Source organism: Nicotiana tabacum, chromosome 23 (assembly GCF_000715075.1).
Source record: "Nicotiana tabacum cultivar K326 chromosome 23, ASM71507v2, whole genome shotgun sequence".
Taxonomy (NCBI): Eukaryota; Viridiplantae; Streptophyta; class Magnoliopsida; order Solanales; family Solanaceae; genus Nicotiana; species Nicotiana tabacum.
Window position 1 is genome coordinate 125,059,285 of NC_134102.1, and position 17,598 is coordinate 125,076,882.

The window sequence follows — 17,598 nt, forward strand, 5'->3', positions numbered from 1 at the left end:
TATTTTTCAGTCAATGCTATAGTTTGAATTGGGTAGGTTTAGACATTCTATTCGCGTTTAGAATTGCAAGAACAAAGTATTAAGTCCGATCATGTAGGTTAAGAGTTAATATTGTCAGAATAATTTTCATAATGATGGATTAAATTACAAAAAGAAAAAGCCTTTTGAATTACCAACCGATTTTTACTAAGCTGCTTATGCTTTGATATGTGGTTCCTCTACGAAATTAATTTATGTTTGACTCCAATAATTGGTGCCTATAAAATAAGGATTAAGAAGGAAATTGTTATTTCAAGAGGACTATGCTCCTGACCTCCTCCTATGGAAAACTGAAAACTGCAACCATAATTTTCAAATTATTTGCATTAAATGGTGTGATTATTCATATTGGTGTTATTACTTTGAATATACGTTTATTCCAAATTTGTTCCATAAGACTGGAATACGAATATCAATTATCAAAAGAAATGGTGATCTTATATTTTCATTGATTGTAAGCAGATTTACTTCCTTATAGATTAGACACTTATTTCACGCATCATTAGCAAGATACATATGCATGCATCGGACAACGGTAAATTCACATTGTTAACGCAGTTTTACATGTAGTATTTCTTTTGACTTAAACTCTATATAAATTGCTTTAAATTTTCTCTGTAATATACATTTGCACTAAATCGAAACTCATTGTGTGGCGGGTCCATGCTTCCTTCTGTGTGTTTTAGTTGCTTTTCTAATCTTGATACAGTTTTAAAAAGTAAAGAAAAGTGTTAAATGATGATAATAGATTTTCCAAGTTGGTTTTAGGACAGCTAAGTGGAATTTAAATTAAAATTAAAATAGAACCAGTTAATGTGGCAAACATGACAAATCAACATACCTAAACAAAGCCTAATCATAATGGTTAGGACAAATGGGTTCAAGTGTTCATTACACATGATTCCTACACAATGCCAGAGTTTATAGATCCTTCCAAATATTGGATATAGAACAGACACAACTAAAATCCACTCTTCTGAGCTGTCATTCAATTTCAACCAATAGTACATCTGTTTCAAATTCCAATTTTTAAATTTTTTTTTTTATTTAAAAAAATGCTAAATTTTACTAAAGTTTATGCTTTTAAGGATTTTAAAAATAAAAGAAGATTAAAGTGGTTATGATGTCAAGTAATTTTCACGGAATGAAGTTTGCTTATTGCTCAAAGTTGTTAAATTAGAACTTGATTTGATTGCTTCTAAGGATGTCGTTTGGTGGACTTAAAGAAAACTAAGTTCAGATTGCCAAAAATAAGACATTTCAACCACATGGAACTATAAGAAGAGTACAAATGGATATAAAGTTTCATTATATAGCGCCTATGAGTTATCTGATAAAAGGCAGTATAATAAAATATTATACTCATTAATATCTTAATCAAGTAAATCTTCTTATGGTGAAAAAAGAAGAAGTAAATCTTTTTATAAAAATAGAAAAAAAAAAAAAAAAAAAAAAAATCCTGACAATAAAGATTGAATAAAGATTGGGAAGGTGGCTCAACAACCTAATCATTAAGTAAGAACTGATGAAAATGTCAGAATTAATGAATGCAAAAACGTCTTATTGAAAAAACTAAACTTTTGTTTTTTGGGTCTCAAAAACTAAACTCATGTGAGGAAAATTCTCTTATAATCTTCTTCATCAACCGAATATAAGAGCGACATGTGTTTAGCAGCACTTTTTTTTTTAAGGAACGGAATTCGTTGAAATTAACCATGATTAGCCTATCTATTAAAGTTTGCCAAGGATTAATGCGATTGATGTCTTTAGCTAATGGGATTGTGTCCAAATGAAGAAGACAATAACGATCATATTTTAGCCTAAAAAGAAAGATAAAAGGAAATCAGACTTATTTTTTATTTCTTTGGATGAGTGATCACGCCCAACTATGCCTTATAAAAAGGATTAAGCGGTCGTTGCAAATATAATCCGGTTTACAAGTACGAAGTCGAATCCCACAGAGAATTAAGATTTAGATACAGCTGTTCAATATTGCTAAGAAACACAAGTCCAAACAATTTTCTAATTATAGAGATTATAATATTTATTTTTAACTAATTAATTAACAACTATTATAAAGCAGTAAAATTATCAACTAACAAGGATGAAATTTGAGACAAGACTAAGGAGGTCTAGAGTTATGATTTCCTCAATTGTCGGAATCCTTCCCGCTATGTTTCCTACAATTTCGCCTATGTATTCTCTACTGATTGTGAGTACTTTAGGTGCCGTAATTCTCTCTCGAGTAACTACAATAATTTATTAGGCATATTCTCTCGAACTACGCTAGTTGGCTTTATCAAACCGCTCACTATGACCACGTCAAGACTTTGTTATTTCTAAACCTACCTTTAAACCTGCTGTATTGATTTCTCACATACGTTAGGAATGACGTTGTTCAACAACCACCTAAATATGTATCATTTCTCAAGAAACATATAATAGATAGGCACAGTTAATCGATGGTCATTCAATCAACTGAAATAAGCACGTAGTTGACAAATAGATAAATTCAAAGGTTAAATTATATTAAAACATAACAAGAATTCATCCTCCAAAAGGTTCCATCAAAACTCTAGATAATTAATTAGTTACTCATAATAGTATGTAAGACTACAATACTAAAAGTCATAACCAACAATGAAAAGTAGGAAGAAGAAGGGGAAAAACTCGTGGTTAAATCTTCCTCCTTGATCCCTGCGTATTCTTGCCTCCTTGGGTGTTATCTTACCCTAAAGTGGTGTCTAAGTCCTCAAAATACTATTTTTCATGTATATATACCAAATAGGGTCGGGCCCAGATAATTATACCTTCTCCTACGCAAAAAAGGACACTTTTTTCGGACAGGACGTGCGCGGTCGCGTACTTGGCCGCGCACTTTTCACACTTTCTGCCCCATATGCGCGGTTAGTGCGCGGCTGCGTACTTGCCGCGCACTTTTCACTATGTTTTGTTGGGAATTTGAAACAACGTAAAACATGAATGTTGTAGCCCTTTGAATTAGCTTTCCAACCATATATTGTGAACCCCAAATGGAGTCCTAGTTGAAACGTTATGTGTATTTTACTAGACAATGCGTAATATGTCTGCTCGATTCTTCGTTCGTTCTAAGCTGTCATCCGTTGATCCCCGAACACGATCTTGGCTTAATTCCTTGGGCTTTTACTCCGACTTCAAAGCTCCAGATTACTTGAATTCATTCCATAACATCCGCATAGCTCAGAATCACTCCTACAAGGAATAAAATACCTAATTAGTACAAAATACTAGCGATTAAAGCTCAAACTCAACTAAAGTGCAGTAAATTAGAGTGTAATAAGCGACTAAAATACATAATTATAGCCTATCTTCAACATCCATACTTAAACCATTGCTCGTCCTCGAGCAATCAAACTACACTTTATATAGACACAGCCTTTTTAAATAATTCTCCTAACTCATCACACCAACAATATTTGAAATAGACTAAGCACAAAAACGTAATATTTTCACCTTAAGATTTGACTCACAAGTACCACGCATTATTCACAACTCACCCACTTACCCTAACATAGAGGTCACTGACATTACCTTTTCTAATGAATCAAGTGCCCTCACACAGCAAAAGAGAGTAGTTCCACACAATAAAATTTAAGAACACTTAGGAACTCAAGATAGAAAGTATTCACTCACTCTCAGAAATAACATTCATATGCCACAAAAGATACACCATAGGCTTTTCCGTAGTGTACTACTCTACTATTCGAGCTCATTCAGTCTCGGATCAAGTAGAACTTTATTTGGTTGTAATGTAGGCTGCGGGGCGGATATGATGCATTTAGATATAAGAGTGACTACACCTCCCTAAGCACTTTAATACATACACTTTAACATTTAAAACCCCACACTTATGTGAAACCATAACTCCACCTTCACATAAATATATATTACCCCATACTTCTTTAAGTACAATTATATCAAAAGCCACCAAAGGAATATTATTCGCAACAATACAACTATATATTTTTTTCCTAATTCAAGTGGCTTTTATTTTTTTCAACACAGTGCACCTTTCTCCTTATTTCATTAGTTCCACTCAAAAGCTCCACCATCCACCCTACACTTTAACCTTTACAAAGTTCATAACAATTCAAGTGCTCATGAGAGGTGAACATGTTCAAATAGATAATTAATTCAAACAAATGGGTAAGGCTTGTAATGTGGTTGCCAAAGAAACAGGATTACAGGCTCAAAGGGTGTTAACTACGTTACATAACAATTAGGCGGGTAAACTATATATATCGGGCTCAACAAAGAAACGCTTATATCACTTTCAAGACTGAACAAAATTACTATTTCGCTTTGCAAATACACGGGGCAAGTTCTGGACATCAAATGCAATGCACAGAATAACACACACATGACACATTACTCACTCAGGATTGGATTCATCAAGACACTCTAGTCAAAGCAGTTAAGTACAGTTAAGATTATACGATTTAAGGTATTTCTACAAGAGTCAAAAATTGAGCCTAAGCGTCACATCCAAAGTACTCACTATTCTCAAGATATAACAAAGTTAAGAGATATTGTTTCAATTCAAAACACAACACAATGGCTCCTATTCCTAAAAAAATAAAACTAGCTACACCCGATTCAGACAAAACCCTTGAAAAAGAACCGCGGCATAAAGAAAAACCAAGGGGTAATTGCTACACTACCTAACAAAAGAAAATCTTTTTGTCTTTTTTCTTTCGACTTAAATACCTCAAGAAAATTGTCTAATAGATCCATCGTCGGGAAAAGTCCAATATTTTCTATTTAAAAAATAAAAAGTATTATTCAATTAAACTAACATGACTAAAATAGCATAGAAAGTCACCCATACAATCTCCTCACCCCACACTTAAAATTGTGCATTGTCCCCAATGCACACCCATAAATATAAGAGGGTAAAAGAAACTCCCTGGTCAGCTAAAGGCCGAAGCACTAGCAGCTCATGAGGTACTCAGACTTCTCCCAGGCCTGGTCCTTCGTGCGGGTACCTCACACTTAGTTCCAACCATCTGGTTTGATGTTGCATTCTTCCAATGGCTTTGCTTTCCATGCTCCTAAAAAATCAAAAATCGACACTACAAACATAGTACAATTTAAAAAATAAAAAATAAAAGAAAGCAGTAAAGCTGGGTTGCCTCCCAACAAGCGCTTGATTTAACGTCGCAGCACGACGTGAATCGCTTTTTGCCTCCACCTCGAACTTGTGAATTGAACCCCAAGTTTTGATTCAAGCTTATGATTATGCTCCTAGGGTGGTGGAACGAGTCTTACTGGCCCAAGGACATAATGTAGTATTCTGCCCTTCTTGGCCTTTAGATGAGGTGTGTAATTCCGACTTTCTGGCAAGAAGAATTCCAGAATGTAGGCACCTTGTTCCTCATTCCTTGACTCCTTAAGTGGCCCGGATGACTCTATTTCTATATCATCATCCAAACACAATATGGAAAAATACTTGGAGTGTGGACCAATGCGCTCAACTATATGAACATTTGGACTGTCTACATCCTCAACACCAATGACACTAGAGTCAGCTAAATATGTATCATCAATGTCCTTGGTTGACTCTAATATCTCTTCTATAACATCTGCATCCTGAAAATCTAGTTCGAATGATTGTTGGTGTTATACTCTGACCTCCTCCGTTAGCACCTCGATTTCTGCATCTAATACATGCTCCTTTTGGCTACTATCCATAAAATTGCCTTGCTGAGCATTAAAAGCTTCAACCACTTGACTCACTTGAGCCTCCAAGTTGCGAATAGTTGCCTCTTGCCTTTCTATCTGCAGTTGTTTCTCATTATTTTGTTCCAGAAGGCACTTTAACATATCTTTGATCTCATTCAGGTCAGCTTCCCTGGGTTCTTTATTCCTATTTACTTCACCAGAAAAAGTAGAACCATCATAGCAAGAGATTAGGGGAGGATAAGAAATATACGCACAACCATGAAAGTGACCATCTTGACCACCACATATATCACATACATTCCACACATAAGATTGAGTTGGTGCACATAACTCGCTCTCGGGAATATTTTGATAATTTTGCAATGGGTGGTTTTCTCCATAATATGCATAAGGAGGATCAAAAGTAGAATTACCAACATCAAAACTCTCATAATTCCAAGATGCCATGTCTCTAAAATCAACAAGTAACACAAAATAAAAAAAATCAAATACAAAAAATAAAAATAAAAGTTCAAACTTGAAACCTAGCAATATGTATACCTACAGCTACACCGTTAGTTCCCCGGTAACGGCGCTAAAATTTGATCACGCCTAACTATGCCTCATAAAAAGGACTAAGTGGTCGCTGCAAAAATAATCCGGTTCAAGAGTTCGGGGTCGAATCCCACATGGAACTAACCTATTTGCTACAACTTTTAGTATCGCTAATGATAAGCTCAAACAATTTTTAGAGTTCAAGATTTTATTTGATAATTAACAGAAATTATTTAACTAAGAAAAAATGACAATAAAAACTATCAATAAGCAAGAATGAAGTTGAATTCAAGGGTAAAAGAATCTAGGGTTATTGATTTCTCCAATTGTCGGATTAATTCCTGACACGTTAGTTATAATCTCGCCGTAACACTCTATAAAGATGATGAGTTCTTGCTTACCGTACTTATCTCTCGATCAATTACGATAATTTACTAGAAGCATTCTCTCGAACTACTCTAGTTGACTTTATCAAACCGCTCACTATGACCACGTCAAGGCTTTGTTATTTCTAAACCTACCTTTAAACCCGTTGTATTGATTTCTCACATACGCTAGGAGTGACGTTATTCAACAACTACCTAAATATGTATCCTTTCTTAAGAAACACATAATAGATAGGCACAGTCAATCGATGACCATTCAATTAACTGAAATAAGCACGTAGTTGACAAATAGATAAATTCAAAGGTTAAATTATATTAAAACATAACAAGAATTCATCCTCCAAGAGGTTCTATCAAAACTCAAGATAATTAATTAGTTACTCATAATAGTATGTAAGACTACAATACTAAGAGTCATAACCAACAATGAAAAGTAGGAAGAAGAAGGAGAAAAACTCGTGGTTAAATCTTCCTCCTTGATCCTAGCGTATTCTTGCCTCCTTGGGTGTTGTCTTACCCTAAAGTGGAAATACTATTTTTCATGTATATATACTAAGTAGGGTCGGGCCCAAACAATTATACCTTCTCCTACGCGAAAAAGGACACTTTTTTCGGACAGGACGTGCGCAGCCACGCACTTTTCACACTTTCTGCCCCATATGCGCGCTCAGTACGCGGCTGCGCACTTTCCGCGCACTGTTCACCATGTTCTGTTAGGAATTTGAAACAACGTAAAACATGAATGTTGTAGCCCTTTGAATTAGCTTTCTAACCATATATTGTGAAGCCCAAATGAAGTTCTGGTCGAAACGTTATGTGCATTTTACTAGATAGTGCGCAATATGCCTGCTTGATTCTTCGTTCGTTCTAATCTGTCATCCGTTGATCTCCGAACACGATCCCGGCTTAATTCCTTGGGCTTTTACTCAGAGTTCAAAGCTCTAAATCACTTGAATTTATTCTATAACATCTACATAATTCAGAATCACTCCTACAAAGCATAAAATACCTAATTAGTGCAAAACACTAGCGATTAAAGCTCAAACTCAACTAAAGTGCAGTAAATTAGAGTGCAATAAGCGACTAAAATACGTAATTACAACTTATCATCAATGAGCATGAGTATGTGCATAATTGCGGACGAGATGGTTTGAATACCAAATGAAGGTGCAAACATTAAGACTTAAGATACAACCTTTGTATTAGTTACCCAATTGTTTCTGAGGCGGAGCTAGAGTATAGCTTACAGATTCTACCGAAAACCATTAAAGCGTGAGATACTATCCTTGTAGTAGTTGCCCAATTGTTTATGGGATGGAGCTAGAGTATAGGTTACGGGTTCGATCGAAAACCATTAAAGCATAAGATACAATTCTTGTAGTAGTTGTCCAATTGTTTCTGGGGAGGAACTAGAGTATAAGTTCAATCGAAAATTATGTATTTGTTTTATAAAAATCCATTGAGCATATAAAATTATTAATTTAGATTGTAATAACTTAATATAATTATATCCCGAGCACATAAGCTTAAAATCTGACTCCTCTTGTTTCTGCCCTTCATAACAGAGTAAAAATAACACGGGCTAGCCAGTTTTCGGACTGGTAATTCAAAAATAGCTAGCGTTTGCAAAGTCATTGAAAAATAATCACTATTTTGCTGCAACACGGACCGGTCCAGCATAATATACTGGAGATTGGTTCACCTTTGTATGAACTTCCAGTATATTATGCTGGAACTCCAACACGCGAAAAGTTCCAGCATAATATATTGGAGATTGAAGCATTTGTGTATGAACTTCCAGCATATTATGCTGGACCGGTATATTATACTGGAACTCCAGTATATTGTGCTGGAATATTTTCCGAATTTTGAACAGTGTTTTCGTTCAGATTTATCTTTACATAAAAAGTGGCTAAAATTTGATTACTTTTAAAACTGTGACTATTTTTCAATTACCACTTATAAATCTGGCTATTTTTGAATTTCTCCCCAGACGGCAGAAAACGAAAGGCCCAACTTTGGTCTTTGGCTGGAGAATGGTCGTTTTCTCTATTTCTTACTTTGACCTGCTTCCTCATCTCTTCGTTACTCTATTTTCGGGAAAGAACCTAACTGTCATAAATTCCAAGTATGACTAATGCAATTGTTTGTACAAAACAAAACTAGTGTAATTGTTTATTGCACTTTTAATTGCCTTTGTTTCTTCCTCTTTTAAGTGTGAAAATGTGCGCTAGTCTTTACTTGACAAAGTATACAAACACAAAAATGCGAAAAATAGGCTCTACGATTACCTAATCCGAACCTGCACTTTGTCTTTTAAGTTTTTGTTTTATTTTATCACTCTTAAAAAACTTATCAATTGCAAGAATGCTAACTTACTGCATAAAGAGATCCAAAGTTTACGTTTATTCTAACCCCTGGCTCAAAGCAGTGTACATAGCAATGACCTTCCGATCTTGTTTTATACGTTACAAATTCAGAATGAGCAGCTCAGAAACAAAGCAGGCGTGAGCAACTATTTGGGTTAATACTCTAAAGGCTAGGGGCGCACGGTTTGAAACTCGGCCGATAATGACCCTTTCTTTGTCCTTCTCCACTTAAATACCAGCATTTTGTCTATGGTAGAGTTCGAACCGGTGATGTGCCCACAGGGGATCTATAGGCTAAATAATGGTGCATGTAAACCCAGGTCTCTCCACTAAATTAGGTGCATGTATTTTATAAAAAAGATGTAATACTATCTGGTGGCCCACATGCTCTAAAAGGACAGAATTATGCACTTGGTTAGATGCTGGCCTGATATTAGTTGCTCCAATGGACTAGACTTACTACTTTCTTTTTTTTCTTTCTTTAGGAAGATCTATTTGTTCTCACTAGTGCATCCTAACCCGCACATCACCTGCTACGCCCTTACCTTCAAACCAAACCTTGGGTTTATGTTTTCCTAATTTTTGTAGGTTCCAACACCTTAGTGTTGAAGAACAGAATGGATAACAGTGAACAGATAACATCTTAATGCACAACATTCATTATTTTCCATTACACCATACAGAATATCTGCATGGCCTATATTTTAAAAAAGACAAAAAAAAAAAAAAAGGATTGTTAAAGATAAAAGATCAGTTTCACATCCACCAGAGACTCTACTTGAAAGAATTGGAAGGGGTTGATTTTAAGATGATAAATTTCCTTTGTGCATAATTTTTCTTTACTTTAGCTCATGTCTAAATGAACAAGGCCTTTTCAAAATCCGCTAGTCATAGAAATCAAGAATGAAAAAAAGGATATGCAGACGAGTAATTTCACCCTCTAATGTACAGTTTGTCATGCCAATACGGATTATTCATCCGCTGATACTACTGAGACTCCACCAGCACATACAATGGCTTTCCATTCAATTGCTCCTTACCCTGCAACAACTAGAAAGTGGTATCAAAGAAGAACAGAAAACAAGGCACATGTTAAGACTAAAAGATGCTTCTTCTCCAGCTTCACAGGTATAAATAGATGAGACGATGAATCATCCATCCGGAGGAAGTTATCGTTATTTTGCTACTTCTACTAGAACTAGAAAGGTAGGTTTTGTTACTAAAACTTAGCTATTCACCAACTTGCCAAGGAATGTGGAAAAACAGGCAGTTAGTTTACGTGTAATTCTAATCTCATCTTTGCCAAGATACTTCGTTGAGAAGCCCTTATGGCAAGGAAATTTACGTCTAATTATATGCTCCTGCTCCTGTATATTTCATGTTGTCATCTGATGACCAAGCAATTCCTATTTACAGCACCAACCATACATTGCAGATCAGAAGAATAGCAAAAAGAGTATAAGATGCACCTTTAAATCTGGTATTTCAATCACACATGCACATTCAACCACTTCTGCGCCAGCACGCTCTGTGAAACAACAATTTGATTCAACAAGTTGCATCTGTTATAAAGACTAATAACCATACAAATAGAGCATGATAAATTGTTAATACAAGGCATAGAGCATTTATTCATGAGATGATATGAATCCTATAGAGTATTTATCATGAGAAGGCAAACACATTATATGATCTCGAACCATTTACAGTGTCCATGAGGTTTGAGTTAATAGACACATACTTTACCAACAGTTTGCGCCAGAACAGCCATTATCAAAGAGCAACCAGAGCTGAGCATGTCAAAATGTAGTTTCGCACAAGCTCAGGAAAAATTATTATACTATATGCCACCTCCCTATGTCAAAATCACTTATTCCTCAATGCTAATCCCAACAGAAAATACAATCCTAATTTGATATACGAAGTATTAAGATGATGGCAAACTCTTTAGTAATTTAAACTTCTACAACAGTCTGACACATGCTATGAAATGAAGCATCAACCAATTTGGTGCTCTCTGCCTCTTAGGAATGCAGAACAAAAACTAAGCACAAAGTTAACCTAGTCTCCTCCTAGCTATGATGGCATTATTTGCTGCAAATTCCAGATCTTAGCATAGGACGTTACTGTTAACTTCAAAGTTCAATCCATGTGTCCTCAGGTTCATATCATAAAAGATAAGAGAAAAGGAATGGAAAATTAGCAAGCAAAGCTGCAAGGGGTCCAACAAAGTACTTGCACTGTTTTTCCAGCCTTTTAGTATTTATTGCTTTTAGTGAACTGACAACAGTTCGCCTGACGATGGCGATTCATGTGGTGAATAAAACATTCACCAACCCAGCTAGAGATTAAGCAGCTGAAGCTCATTGTAGACCCTATTGCTATTAGCTAGCAATATCTTGCTCGGATGCTATTGCATTACTCAGTTACATATTTCAGAGCATATGTAAAAATTGTTAATCCGTTGTGCACACTCATTGAAGTGTCAAAATGTAATGGAAGGTTAGTCTCTATCCGCATCAAGAGAATCATAAAAAGGTTTACCAAGCAAATCCATAGCTGCACGAAGAGTGCCACCAGTAGCAATCAGATCATCAACCACCAAAGCCCGCTCACCAGCTTCTACTGCTCCAATATGCATCTCAAGACAATCACTTCCATATTCCAAGTCATACTCTTGTTTAAAAACTTTACCTGCAGTCATTTAAAGCAACAGTAACATTGCGAAACTGAGATAATAATTAGTGGTTTCAAAAGGTAGACACTTATAGCCAGTTTAGCCAAGCTTCTCAGCATGCCAAAGGTGCTTTTTTCCTCAATTTGAGGTGTTTGGCCAAGCTTTTTTTTGGAAAAAAAAGTGCTTTTGGCTAGAAGCAGAAGCAGTTTTGAAGAAGCAGAAAAAAGTAGCTTCTCCCCAGAAGCAGAAGCAGAAGCAGTTTTGACTTTTCTTCCTACCAAAAATACCCTTTGCAAAATATTATATATACCAAAATAATTTACTTAGTTTAAACTATTAAGTAATATAAAATGTCTTTTGGGATGAACTTTCATATTTATTGGATGATTTTTGATATATTTAAATTATCTTGAAAGAATAAAGTACTTTTCAATTTTATTTTTATATTTTACTTAAATAAAATAAAAAACTTAATTATTATCTTTAATAATAAAAATTTATAATTATTTATCTACTTATATAATATTAACTATTAAGCAAATATTTTCATGTCCTTATTTATAATTTGACACATAAAAGCACTTTTTGAAAAGTTTGGCCAAACACAAATTATTGTTCAAAAGTGCTGACAGTACATCAAAAGAGAAGCTTAATAAACACAGCAGAAACTGAACAGGGGTACCATGCCTTTACTGAAAAAGTCGAGTAACTGGATTAAATTAAAATTTGTACAAAGTCAAAAGTGGAAATTTTCCTCCTTTTGCCCCCTAAATGGGATATCATTGAATCAAACATCAGGATTTAAGTACTTCCATAGCAAAACTCCAATTCTCTGAAATCTGTCGAGTAACTACATTTACAGGGAAGGAAAACCAGATATCAATGTGTTTGCAGAAAATAGTCCTGTTCTTTAATATAACTTCAGGATATGGTGGGTAGCATTTGAGTTGAGCAGCCATGGTAGACACAAAGGTTAACATTTATAGTTTCGTAATAATGTACCGATCAACGTGAATAACGCACTTGCCAATTACAGGAAGCCTACTCATTTAAACAGAAAGGTGCACGCAACAAAAACATGTTATGATCCAAAGAAGGTTGTCCCAGGACGAAAAAATACCTGGCAATTTATTTGGTTTTCTCAAAGGGACAAATTTTGCTCCTATTGCCAAAGCAATTGGTGGACCAAATATAAATCCTCGAGCCTCTATTCCTAGAGATATTGAAACAATAAAGTTGAAACCAAGTCAGCTAAAAGATGATAAAGAATAAATGTTTGCAAGTTACTCACTACTCCAGGATTGTATATAATAGGATGGGAAATGCTACATGACAAAGGGCTATAGCATTAGGCCACCCAAGATAAAACAACATATTAAAAGAAATGATTCAGATTGAGAATTAGAAGTTTTCAAGCAAAGGAGGCAACCAAAAATCAAGAATATGACAAAACCCAAAAGCAATTAAACTATGACCGATAGTCACAATTGTTAGATTTCGTGAATGGGTGTGAATGGGAAATGGAAGAGGCGCCTTTGGATTGCATCTCTTCGTCTCACCCTTTTATTCTCTATAAATTTAGAGGATTGGCCTCATTTTAAAAGATGAAAAATCTGAAAACTTCTCCCCTCTTTTCTACATTGTTGCATTGTTTTTCCAAATAAATAAAGAGTCAAAGTGTGATTTGCTCCGTTTGTTGAGTTCACTGAAGTTTTGTAATTTTGATTGCCAGTATTACAGAATAGTTTTTCCGTTCTATCATGGGAGTAAGTAATCCATAACCTTGGGCAACAGTGAGGGGATTAAATTCCTTAAGGGGGACGCTCAGAATTATTTTACGATTTGTTTATTGAACTAACTTTCTTTTTCCCTCTGATTTTCTGATTTCGAACACAAGATTACTAACAACAATCATCTCTATAACATCTTAACAAGCATAGTAAGCAAGTTGAGAATAAACTACAAACAAACCTTTACTATTAAGAAGTATAAAAGGTCATGAAGCAGTCATATGACCCTTGCTAATCGTTACCAATCTCCAAATCTGGTTTTGCTTTTCCCACATGAAGGATAGAGTTAAAGGATATAAGATAACATCAGGACCTTATCGGCCAGACTCTCTTAAAAAATGAGGATCAAGCCACTAAAGTTGCTTTTTGACATGACAAGCCCACCCTTTAAGTTCTCTATCCTCGTCCCAGGATAAAAGTTGGAATTCACAGCTAGTACTTGCAAAGATATGAAGTTGAATCACAGCAACCGCAATAGGGGAGCACATATAAGTCGCAGGACTCTTCATTTTTTTCTCTGATAACCAAGTCGCAGGACTCTTCATGTCCATAGAACATTAAGGTAAAGCCTTTATGTACCTAATGCCTTGAGATCTTTTCCTTCAAAATCACCTATTCACCTTCCTAGTCTTTTTGGAAACAACAACATTTTCTATGCAATGCGCTTTAAACTAACCTACCTGCAATTATATAATGTTCAGATGCATGATTTCTGCTTATTGTCCCCACTTTAATCATACTCCATCTCCCATTGTCCTTCTTCTCTTCTTTACCCAAGGCACTATATTGCTCTGATTAGAACGCCGGCAGTATTTACAAACTGCAGTTACAGTCTACTACTTGTATCCACATACAACTCCTGCTGACCATACGCTAACTTGTTCCTATCTCTTAAGTTTCTTTTTATCCTCTCAACCATAGGGAAAGAAGAAGAATGAGGTTTAGAAGAGAGTCCTAGTACACGTGGTGGCGAGAAAAAGCAGCAAATGCAGAAAAATCAAATGCCAGGCATCACCCTTTCTTCGTTTTATAATACAAATAAAATTCCACAACATCCACATGACGGGGGAAAATGGCAGGTAGAACCAACAAGAAGCCAGAGCAGTTAGGATTCCAAACTAGATGAGTAATGAATAGAAATAAATATCGTTGCCCAGACATTGGATCATCACTTTGGACTACAACAACCTAGACACAATTTGCGCTGACTTAAAAATGCCAGGAACAAATTGACATGGCTTTACGTAAAAGCCTGCTACACAAGTGGTAGGATACAATTTGCAGCCAATGGTTGATAAAAATCACTAAATCACCAGGTACTCATAAATTATCTAATAAAGTAAATTTATCTCAAAAATGATTATATCTCAAGACCAAGAAAAGGCACAGAAAGATGGTGTAATGATAGACATCTCTCATATGGTAACAGGATGCTATAATTAGGGTATACACATAACAAAACTAAAGGTAAATTGACTGACTAAATTGTCTAGACATAAAAGAAATACCTCCAACCTACCTTGGATATACTATTTAAACAAATCCATCATATTTGGTGAATTTCCTCACATTTTGATCACCAGCCAGCAACCTATTAACTTGTCCATCAACTCTGACACCACCTCAGAGTCTCATAATCATTCATTCGATATTAATAAAAAATCATTTTTTAATACAAGTATAGGACAAGTTGGGCCGGAAACATACGAAAAGGGAAAGTTATGAACAAGAAGCACACTACTTATTTCCATATTTATAAAGTTTATGAAGTCTCAGAAATCAGGATGTAGCTCAAAAGAACCATTATACATCATATACCAATCACAGTGAAAAGGACAAAGAACCTACTCATGGTACTGGACTCTGTACTCAGTAAACATTCCACCAAGCAATAATTAATCATCATCATCCATCAAAAAGACCCTAATGCCATGATAATAGCACATAAAAGAGAAAGTGTTATTGCCTCATCCATCGATAGGGATGGAGGAAAGACAAACTAAGGCTCAATATCAGTTTCAACTACGAGTGAATATCACTGTACAACATAAAAGGGGGCGAAAAGGAAATTGGGAACACCACAGCTACTGGGTCCACACCCTTATTTCACCTATGCTTGTTTTTTTTTTTGATAATCCAGAAATCGTCGAGAGCCAGTGCACTAGCTAGTAGCAGCTAGTGCACGGTTTGAAACACGGCGGATTATCGGCCCACCCCTTTACCCGTTTCCACTTAAATTACTAGGCTTTTGTCTTTTTCACCAATTTTATTATCCATTACCAACAATCTCACCACCATCTAGGCCACCCCACCCCCAACCTCAAAATCAAAAGGGGGACGCTCTAAACTATCCATATTCGTTCTTCACACAAAGTCATCAATAACACAGCCACTAGCTAGCTTCCATTGTTAAAACTCAAAAACAAATGATTTCAAATAGAAAATATTACTAAACAGTAACTCCCACATTGCCCATTAAAAGTATTCCATAGGCCCCCACAACACTGTATATCCACCACCCTCCACCCTCAAACACAAAAAAGAATAGCTAAAAATGAAAACTTTGCAAAAGACAATAATACATATACACATTAATACATGCATTACAATTTCTTGAGTTAAAATGGGGACCACAAGCAATGCATATAATTAAATGAAAAGGATGGGTATTTTTTTCCCTATTTTAATAATCCTTTTTTTTTCGCAATTTGCAGCTAAGAATGCGGGGAGTGCATACCAGCAACAACTGAGATGTTTTTGGATTTGTAACGCTCCACGAATAAATCAATAGTGTCTTTGAAAGCTTTTGGATCCAGTAATAGAGTAGTAATGTCTTGGAACATTATCCCTGTACAATTTCAACCCCATTCTTTAGCTCCAAAAAAAAAAAAAAAAATTTAACACACAACGTTAATAACAAAAAAAAATTAAAACTTTACTTGTGCAACAACAAAGACACCTGTTACTTAATCCTAAACAAGTCGGGGTCGTTTATATGAATTTTCGATATCCACGCTGCTCTATTTAGACCCTTTTTTATACATTAAAGAAAAGAGAAAAAAAAAACAGAGAAAAGACCTGGTTTTGGGAAGTCAGGTACAACACGAATTCGAGATTGTATAGCATGGATACGAGGATCTTGGTCTTTGCAAGCTGACATTTGTCCCTTTAGTATACACAAGTAAAATGCAGTGAGAAAAATGAAACAATTCTCTGTTCCGTTTTTGGTGTGTTTAGAGCTTTGGGGATGGAAGGTTTTTGAGTGTTGGCTTAAAATAGCTCTAAAACTGAAGAAGTGAAGAGGGGACAACAGGAATAAATAAGGAGAAAGAAGAGGGGTATTTATAGGAAAGAAACTTTTAAGTTTTCGGTGTTTTTTTTAAACTATATCAATAAATATATAATTTTTAATAATTACATAATTATTATTAAATAATATATTTGAGTTTTTGAACAAAAAGTTAAAAAAAATATTTATTTTTGCTTTAGGGGTTCGTGCTTTTATGCTTTATAATGATATAGAAAATATGTATTTTTTCTTACTCAAACAACATTTTTTCTCTTTATCGATTTTTTTGTATAATATCTAAAAATTATATTTAATAATTTTTAAAAATATGTATTTAATTAAGTACATGCGTCTCTTTTTTAATAGTGACAAACTGTATATAGAATCTTCCCCTTAGCGCTATAGCCTATAAGTTCAAACATTTTTCATATAAAAGCAAATATAAGGAAAAGAAAACGTTCTAAATATTATGACTCTTATTTCTCCCATATATATTTATGTTAAAGTTCTAAATATTATGACTTCTTATATAATTTAAATAAGAAAATATTTAATAATAAAAATTTTAGTTGATTTTAAAGTACTAAATATTAGAAAAATAACTAAATTGTGATTTTGTCTAATGTAAAATTTATTTTTAAAGGTTAAAAAAGACTAACAATATTTCGATGAGGATCTCCGTCTTTTAATATAGCATAGATGTCCATTACTCTTTATTCAAATACGCTTTCTATAAAATTTATGTATCAAAAATATAAATATATATTTTAAATAATAATACGATCAAATTCAT

The 17,598-nt window shown here is 34.7% G+C and overlaps 1 protein-coding gene across 4 annotated transcripts; it reads right to left on the reverse strand.

Annotated features, from left to right (window-relative positions):
- Positions 1 to 7,041: 7,041 nt before the first annotated feature.
- Positions 7,042 to 16,839, reverse strand: LOC107787030 (adenine phosphoribosyltransferase 3-like). Of its 4 annotated transcripts, none has more exons than XR_012706052.1 (7): positions 16,595 to 16,838; positions 16,254 to 16,364; positions 12,847 to 12,939; positions 11,594 to 11,743; positions 10,519 to 10,577; positions 9,987 to 10,090; positions 7,042 to 7,671 (listed from the first exon to the last, which is right to left on the reverse strand). XR_012706052.1 is itself a non-coding variant. In XM_016608557.2 (6 exons), the coding sequence occupies exons 1-6, from the start codon at positions 16,674 to 16,676 to the stop codon at positions 10,037 to 10,039; spliced, it is 549 nt and encodes a 182-aa protein (XP_016464043.1). In that variant the 5' UTR covers positions 16,677 to 16,838; the 3' UTR covers positions 9,828 to 10,036. The 4 variants fall into 4 exon arrangements, 2 of the variants coding, with proteins under 2 accessions (XP_016464043.1, XP_016464035.1); XR_012706051.1 differs by having other exon boundaries at positions 7,100 to 7,671; positions 9,987 to 10,099; positions 16,595 to 16,839; XM_016608557.2 differs by lacking the exon at positions 7,042 to 7,671 and having other exon boundaries at positions 9,828 to 10,090.
- Positions 16,840 to 17,598: the final 759 nt, after the last annotated feature.